We start from the raw sequence: 9,216 nt of genomic DNA on the forward strand, positions 1-9,216 counted from the left end.
TGTAGGTATATTTGACAGCGTTATGAATAGAAGTATTGTTGTTTATGTCTGCGGGGTCGAGTGGCACATTGAGGGACTTCGGCATTGACCTATGGAACAATATGGAAATGTTATTTATAAGAATTGAGTTTACGTGAAGATGTGAGAATTGAGTGCGGGCATCAGAGGAGACGACACAGGGGTAAGGGTGCAGCAAGGGAGGCCACTGTTGTAGAAGTGAGGACCTCGCAGAGGACAACTTTCAGTGGCGAGATAAGGGACACTAGATGAGACAAAGGTTCACACAACCACACATTTCTACGTCAAACATATGTTCAATACTAGATGTAACACAAACACCTAATTCTTATTTACCTGAAACCATATCAATAGAAACCCTCTTCCAATTAAAAAGTGACTTCAACTCTTCCACGATTGCCGCTTGTGTTTCAATGTTTCTTCCAGTCGACCAGCCAGAGTTCATCACCCGTCAACTGAACGTCTGTCCCACACTTCACCACAGTCATCCATGGGGGAGGGTTGGGGGAATCAAAGTCCTTTCAGGGTAGGTTTCACTTATATCTAACCCTGAGGGAGAGGGATTTTATGTGCGCTCTCCGTCTCCATGCGTATTTCGCACACGGCCCTGCTATTGACCAATCATTTTTACTTGCATGCACTTCAGCTCAATCAGGTTTCTTGTAAACATAACTCAACATATATTCTATTTCCGATCAAACATGCAAATTTGTCACTGTTGATGACACTGCATTTATCAGTTCACTCTTTGTAAAGATTATTGACAAGGAAAACGAGACAGAATTTTATATATTTGCTCTATAGGCAGCATAAAGATGCGGATTTCATTCGGTACGCAGGGGAGACAATTTTAGAGTAAACATTCAGCACTGGGTAGCGGAGTTATAATTGTGAAAAACAGAGAAATCTGTGAACCTCACTTTTCCCAACTACACCCTACTCAGTTTCCAACAAGTGTTTAGTTTAGGATACCCCAAAAATGATGCTTTCTGTATTTCAAGTTTGCGAACCCTCAAAGATCTCAGACAATGCAACCTCTGTATTAATGTGTTGCTTTTGTTCACGTTAAAGTGTTATTTAGATATAAGGTTTTATTTTAAACAGCATTTTGGTAAGCGTTTGTTTCTGGTTTAGTTGAAGGGAAGTAACTCTGTGTGTTGGGAATTGATTCCAAACTCCACCTTCCTTGGTCAACTCTAATACGCTGTCCTCATGCCGGTTAGATTTTCTTGCATCAATGTGCACAACACATTTTGTCAATGTGGTGTATTTGAAATACATCTCATTAATCTTGAGGCTCATTATAGCAGAATGAAATTTTGTGAAGACTTCCAAACATTAACTCTTAACAGGTGGATTTTATGTGCGCTTCATACACTCACGAAATAATATCATAAATCGTCTTGTTAATTTGCTGTGGACGCCCTGCGGATGTCAAGATATATATTTACTAATAGTAAAGGAAACCAATGAGTTAACATTCAGGAAGACAGAAAGGTGAATATCACAGATTCCACAAAAATCACACAGAAAAGTAAAACATTTATTTACCAAGACAACTATGTGAACTAACATCAGAAGGATGAAGCGATGGCTTAAAAACTAAAACACGCATGTACCTTGACAACTGTATGAACTAACATCAGAAGGATGAAGTGATGACATAAAAACTAAAACACGCATGTACCTAGACAACTGTATGAACTAACATCAGAAGGATAAAGTGATGGCATAAAAACTGAAACACGCATGTACCTAGACAACTGTATGAACTAACATCAGAAGGATGAAGTGATGACATAAAAACTAAAACACGCATGTACCTAGACAACTGTATGAACTAACATCAAAAGGACGAAGTGATGGCATAAAAACTAAAACACGCATGTACCTAGACAACTGTATGAACTAACATCAGAAGGATGAAGTGATGACATAAAAACTAAAACACGCATGTACCTAGACAACTGTATGAGTAAGTGAATGAGTGAGTGAGTGAGTATGTTTTACGCCGTCTTTAGCAATATTCCATCAATATCACGGCAGGGGACACCACAAATGGGCTTCACACATGACAACTGCATGAACTAACATTAGAAGGATGAAGTGATGACATAAAAACTAAACCACACATGTACCTAGACAACTGTATGAACAAACATCAGACTGATTTAATAAAAAGATCAAAACTAAAGCACGCATGTACCTTGACAACTGTATGAACAAACATCAGAAGGATTTAGATAAAGAGATCAAAAGTAAAATATTCATGTTCCAAGACAACTGTATCAACTAACATTAGAAGATTGTAATACGTATATTAAACACACAGGACACTATGATTACTTGATTCAGGACCTTACTTGTGAATGTTAAGTTCAAAAAGTCCTGTACGAATTGTTTTATACAATATATAAAATGAGGATATTCTGCCAAAAAAACACATCAGGTTTATGTGTACTGATGTTAATTGAATTTCAATTTATCATCCGTAAATCAATCTGATACTTTAAATTATTTGTTCATCCACCAGCACAGGAGTGGCCTTGTCGCATAAGGTGCTACGACACGCGAGCGAAAGGTTAATTTTGCCACACGACTAAATACATAATGATAGTAACTATGTCTCATACAACCAAATGAGACTATATTTGTACAGGAATGTCATTGGCATACGTCTTCCTCAATAAATTCCAGAGATCCTGCGTTAACATAAACTCACAGAAACGTCCTGAGACATAATTATATTGTTAAAGCCCTACGCATAATTCTGAGTCAGACAGTCCCAACTGACCAATCACAATTAAAAACACTTGTTTGGGCTCGTGGTTGCACTCTGCAAGGCGGCTTTGATGTCATCAGATGACACAAAGTGGTGTGAAGGGATCGAGACGAAAACATGTCCTGTTTGTCAGCATTGCACAAACGTTGCGAAACAAAGGCTGAAATAGCTAATTTTTATTTTGTTACATTCATTTTGATAAAAATATATTCCGTATTTCTTTTCCTGAAGATACCCAATACCAAGTTTGTTTTCTCAGACTCAATGGAAAGTTGAAAGATCAATATGAGTGGAAAAATACATTAATACACCTGTATACATATACTATCTAGGATCCGTGGTTTGATCTTATAGGAAGGGCTTGATCTTGGGCCTTGTGTAGATCTTGACCTCTGAAAACAATACTGGAAGGTGGTTATCAGCAAAATTGTCATCTGCATATAGTAGCCATGAATAATTACAAAATACATCTGTATAACCTCAGGTTGTTATATTTCATAATTAATTATAATGCAAGAGGTACAGGGAACAAGGTTTTGACATGTTTCACATCATGACATACATATATATATACATATATATATATATATTCATAGAGTATGGGCTTGAATTAAAGGCGATGTTATATTCACACATAACAGTGTTGGGTTTGACTCCCTTGACCACCGAGTGCCGGAAGGTACCAATGAGTACAAGAAGGTGCAGTTATATGGTTCTGAAAATCTACACAATGACCTATCAGGCATGAAGGCTCAGTGGTGGAAATATATTTGAATGTTGGCATTGAGGCATTGTTTTTGTCCCACGCTAATGAATTTCCATTCACAGCGTTACTGTTACATGTCATAATAACGCGTGAGACCTCCATCACGTCGGGTTTAGCTCTCACATTAATCTGACACTAAAATGATGCTTTACGTAGCATTACACACAACTCAATCACTCATTCACTTGTCTAAATAAAATGGCTTACCCTGGAGCCTTTTACATCGGGAGTTCGTTTTCTTTGACTCTTTCTTGTCACATCCTTTAATTGTGATAAAACAGGAGGTTATTAATGTAAATGCCAATTGAGGCACTGATGTGTCTGACTGACACGTATGGCTGATCAATTATATTCTGCTAATGCTTGTCTGTTACTAATATCTAACGGCACACTCAGCAATATTCCAACTGATCTGCAGCAAACGATGGTTGATGGTGATTCAGAACAGGAATGCCCCTTCGGAGGTCATATCATGCAGCTGTAATATGTTCATGCCCGACTGGACAGTGCTTGTCATCAATAGGTACACTAGGAACTAGTTTGATGAGTTTCAGAGCATTTGAATACGTGCATGTCAAATTTTCAAGAACAATTATAGGAACGCCTACCGTTTGAGTAGCACTGTGTGTGGTCTCCACCTTCACAATGTCCAATGGAGTTGTCTGTAGTGAGGTGTGTGCCTTCAGAACGGGAACGTCTGTAAAAGATAAGGGGAAATCTGTAAAGTCATATCTAATTTTGACTGGAGCGTATAATATATTCACAACCATGTTATGGAATCCTAACTGCATATAGAAATCTTATTTTTGGTTTTTAAAAATACTTGATTAAATAAAGTTTATTAATCGCAGGCTGAAAAGACAACATATTTTGTCAACGGCATTAATGAACGGTTATTTGGCTCAGCATCATTAATAGTGAGTGATTATTGCGTTTAGTAATATTCCAGCAATGACACCAGAAATGGGCTTCAAGGAATGAACATTTTGTGGAACAAGAGTGAGGTGACTTACTTCTGATGTGATCATTGATGACTTTGAGGTATCAAACGGATGGGCAATAAACTATGATTTGAGCAAATGTAATGGTCATTTGGTCCACGTGAACTCTGGATAGAAAATGAAAGAAAAGTGGCATCTTTGTAGGTTCCTTACATTCTTGAATCTGGAAGTTGACATCACGGACTTGTTGCAGTTTACGTGAAGTTTCCTCTCGAAGAGCATTCACCATTTCCACTTCACTGCGAGGATATTTTCTTCCTCTGTTTCCTTCCCGCTGAATCAAAGTTGAAATGAGACAACAATCACATGCACCTTGTCTCTCGGTGCTTACATTTATAGCCAGTGGTCAGATGACCTTGGTTGTAAAGTCGACGATGGATAAAAGGTACATAATGTTAACATACCTGTGAAAGTCTTGCTTTCATATTGCCTGCAATGTCCCCAACATTAGTGCCTCCTGTCATGAACGTTCTGCAAAACAAAATAAGTGTTGAAATCATCATATACATATAGTTTTGATGGGCTCATAGAACCGTTTCTCTGTGAGAAGTGGTTAACTCTACATATTTTTAACCACTTCTCACATAGATATATAATCTCATGGTAATGAGCATTACCCTTAGCTGCCAAACGTTACACAAGGATGGTCACAGGTTTTCTTCTAAATTAGCTCATTTTAATAGGTAAAAGTTTAGCTGTTATGGGGAATAAAACACACTTATGTCCTGGAATTTGCTGTTCAGAATTGCCTCTGCTTGCTCCATGCCCCTGTTACTTTCTTTTTTGTCAAAATATTTGGGATATACAATGTAACCAAAATAGTGTTCAAAACAACATAACTCACTCACTCACTCACTCACTCACTCACTCACTCACTCACTCACTCACTCGACAACATTTATTGCCCAAAGAAATTACGAGACATCTTTATACACCTGCTTAAGAGACAAAATGACTGGGGCGGTCTGGTGGCCTAGTCAGACACATGTTCGATTCCCGACATGGGTACAATGTGTTAAGCCCATTTCTGGTGCCCCCCGCTGTGATATTGCTGGAATATTGCTAAAAGCGGCGTAAAACCATACTCACTCACTCACTCACTCTGATTGTCACCTTGAAAATTGCTGCCAGGGTTTCTCTTGCTGGATGATTTCTTCTTCACTGCGATCCTGCATTCCTTCAATGGTTATGGAGATCCACAGTTTCTCATTGTCTTTACCACCAGGGACCTGCTGTCTTGTACCAAAGGCAACGTTGGTTGCATTGGATGCTTTCTCACATTTGTCTCGAGTTTTTTGCGAAGAGACTTGATGCCCGAGATGTTCCAGCTCAATGCTTTTCTCCTCAGAGCGATCCTCCATTCGTTCAACACTTTTGATACGCTGAAAGAACTGTTCCTCTGTGTGGAGCCACAGTTCTACATCATCCTTCTCGCCAGGGACCAGCTGTCTTGTTCCAACAGCAACGATGAAGGCATTGAGCACTTTCTCACATTTGTCTCGGGTCATTTTCAATGAGAAGTGGTTATTGTATGCTCGGGCCTTCTTCTCCATGGACATCAAATATTTATGAAACGTGTCACCACTGGCAAAATCATCAACGTCAAGAAGTCCGTATATGCAGCTGATATGTTCATCTGTAAATTGTCGAATCCTCATTGTAACCTTCCTCGTCAGTTGCAGGATGTACTTTTGCTTCTCCCCCTCTTTTTCATTTTTGTGTTTGACAACACATAGAAGCGTCACTGCTTGACTTGAAGAAACATACATGGCTTCAAACAGAAGATCGTTAGGTATCTTAACGTCGGAAACTGTCTCTGTATTTAGTAGTTCTGAAAGCGAGTTAGTCATGTACAATAAACCCGTTGTATCTCCTTGATTCTTGAATGTTGTTTCCAGTCTATGTCTCAGAAGTCCCTTTGATTGTTGGTGAAGAGATGTTTTGTCATACCGAACAGTAAGCCCTGAAAAATATTAGTAATGACAGAAATCATCTTTTAAAATCATGTTGCATATACATGATATTATACAAATATTTGGATGGCCAATGTCTTTGATTATTTCAAACTTATGGCTGGAAAATATCTCTCTAGCTTCATATGATGTTTTGTTTGTTCGTTGTTTGACGACATATTACACAACTGAACAAAATAAGTTGGGGATCAGGAATATTTTGGGGGATTATTTTTGTAGTGAAGACTTGGCACGCAATTTCATAAAATATCGCACAAAATAAACATGATCCCTAACTGTTTTGTTTAGTATAGATGGAAACGGACCTGTATTGAGGAAACAGTGTCGAATCCTTCTGAAGGAATCATCTTTTTGTCTCAGGATCGGAAGGAAAGGATCATTGCTAGGCCAGGTTTGAACATTCAGCATCCTCCGACTAACGTCTGAAGCAAAAGTCAAATATGCAGCTGCTGTGATACATGTGGTTCAAATATCTAAAGGAATAAATACACAAAGCTTTTATGATAAATATGTGTGTACCGATCATGGGTACCTTTTATTTCTTAACGTAGTTTTGAACACTGATACTGTTTGGACATAGGTGTTTCTTCTTTTGCCTGATGGTCGGTGAGTTAGCCTAATGGTTAAAGCGTTCCCTCGTCACGCCAAAGATCCAGGTTTGATTCCCACTTGGGTACAATGTGTGAAGCCCATTTCAGATGTCCCCCGCAGTGATATTGCAGGAATACTGCTAAAAGAGATGTAAAACCCAACTCACTCACTCACTCTTTAGCCCTGATATAGGAAAATATTATACACACACAGCGCCAGCATATAAATTGGCAATGTTTTTTTTAACAACGGTACTTACCGTCCTTTTCGGAACTTTCGTTGCCAGGTATCAAAACTGAGTTTCTGTATATTGCCATGTCTCGTTATGCTATAGGATTCCGGACCTGAGTCATAGAAAACACATCCACTCACGTATCCAACTGCGATCTCTAATATGAATTTTCCTGGTCGTATTCCATGACAAAGAATATCCCAGGGCAATTCTCTTTGCACACCCGGAGAAATCACAATTTCATCCTTAATTAGTTTTTGCAGACTTGTTTGCAAAGTCCTCAATTCATCAGGGGAAGGCCTGTCAAAGCCAGTCCGATCTATTGTCATGCGATTATATGTATTTCCTCTTGTTATTTGGACTTCTTCCAGGTGTTCGTCGATCCCAAATATGACTGAACCACCTCCAGGCAGCTTTGTTAAGGATGTTATATATTTCTTCAATTTAAGGTCATTCCACAGGTACGCAGCAATCAGCTGTTTTGTTTCCAACTTCTTAAATTGTAAGCATCTACTTTCTTGAAAAAAGGATGCTCTTCCTCTACTATTTATGTGTCCTTCCTCAAAGTGAGCGTCACAAGAGTTGAGTAAATCCCGAATCACACCTTGAGGTGTGGGCTTAATGCTGAAATCAGTATTCACTGAGGTATTGTAATCAGCTGTGCAAATAATGGATGCAGCTTCAACCTTCAATGCCACAAATTCATGTGCATTTCTATGTTCAGATTCAGTGTCATTTAACCAACTCTTTGTGTAAACATTAGCAAATTGTTCATCTTCATTAAGAAGTGCTTCCAATATTGGATCAATGTATTCATTCAGATAGTGCAATGACCTGTCATCCGCAGCAATTCTCTGGATATGTATAAACAGAACACCACCGGTTGTGTTTCGTAAAGCTGAAATCTTTTTGCGAAGTTCTTTAGTTTTGGGTTTTCTCTTTTCTTGTTGTTTCTTGTTATTAACCACAGTTACATCTATATCCAGACTTAAGCGATTGTTCTCGGAAAATTGCGTATTATTTATCACTCGTTTGCAGTGACTGCATCCTCCTGAAAACAACATTTATATTGTTCACTCATTGTAAAATCGATATGCAGGTAATATTTAGAACAATACGGCTCTTAGCACATCTATTTCGCACAAACATCTGGACGTTAAGAACTTTTAAATATTCACTTGACAGACCAACCCTTCCTACATACAGCATTCATTCATACCTCAATCTATGGATTGAGTTACCCCTTGAACCCAGAAGTACAACAACATTGTCAAATTTTGAACAGATGATTAAAATAACTATTGCAGCTTCACCTCCATACTACTACAACCGAAGAGTGTGTGTGTTGATACTCAATGTCTCCCCTACCCCGAGTCTCACCACAACATCTACCCCCGCCCACCCCAAACACCTCGTCTCACCATTACATCTTCTCCCTTCTCCTAGTTTCACTACTTCATCTTCCCCATACCCTAGCCTCCCCAATGCATTTCCCTCACCTCTAACCTCATCAATGCATCTTCCCCTAACCCTCGTCTCACGACTACATCTTCCCCTATCCCTATAGAAAGAAAATACCTTCATTTTCCATGTCGCGAGTCTGTGTTTCATTTTACTGGGTGGTGGCTTGCGTGCGTCATCTGAAAGAAAGGTGACACTCGTTTTAACAACCAACCGAGATAGTTCAAGTACGTTACAGCAGACCACGGTTTAATGCATCAGCTTGAAATTGAATAACATATATATCTTTTGATGCCACGGTGCATAATTGTACATTTCTAGCTCTACATATCTGATAGGCACAATTAGGTTTGATTAATTTTTTTCTGGATGATTGACTTGGATTTGAATTG

The 9,216-nt window shown here is 38.8% G+C and overlaps 1 protein-coding gene across 2 annotated transcripts; it reads right to left on the reverse strand.

Annotated features, from left to right (window-relative positions):
* Positions 1-1,752: 1,752 nt before the first annotated feature.
* LOC139460524 (uncharacterized) lies at positions 1,753-7,844 on the reverse strand. Of its 2 annotated transcripts, XM_071241994.1 has the most exons (8): positions 7,391-7,844; positions 6,846-6,962; positions 5,681-6,530; positions 4,972-5,038; positions 4,721-4,841; positions 4,175-4,263; positions 3,774-3,827; positions 1,753-3,192 (listed from the first exon to the last, which is right to left on the reverse strand). In XM_071241994.1, exons 1-8 carry the CDS (start codon positions 7,446-7,448, stop codon positions 3,103-3,105), a joined length of 1,446 nt encoding a protein of 481 aa, XP_071098095.1. In that variant the 5' UTR covers positions 7,449-7,844; the 3' UTR covers positions 1,753-3,102. The 2 variants fall into 2 exon arrangements, with proteins under 2 accessions (XP_071098095.1, XP_071098096.1); XM_071241995.1 differs by lacking the exon at positions 6,846-6,962.
* Positions 7,845-9,216: the final 1,372 nt, after the last annotated feature.

Source organism: Haliotis cracherodii, unplaced genomic scaffold (genome assembly GCF_022045235.1).
Source record: "Haliotis cracherodii isolate W230 unplaced genomic scaffold, xgHalCrac1.p SCAF_14, whole genome shotgun sequence".
Lineage (NCBI taxonomy): Eukaryota > Metazoa > Mollusca > Gastropoda > Lepetellida > Haliotidae > Haliotis > Haliotis cracherodii.

Excerpts from the sequence above, each read along its gene's own strand:
- LOC139460524 (XM_071241994.1), bottom strand. The coding sequence starts at position 7,448 with ATGGCAATATACAGAAACTCAGTTTTGATACCTGGCAACGAAAGTTCC. Across the intron at positions 6,963-7,390 it reads CGAAAGTTCCGAAAAGGACG|ACGTTAGTCGGAGGATGCTG; the intron begins GTAAGTACCGTT and ends CTTTTGCTTCAG. Across the intron at positions 3,193-3,773 it reads CCGATGTAAAAGGCTCCAGG|AGGTCAAGATCTACACAAGG; the intron begins GTAAGCCATTTT and ends TATTGTTTTCAG.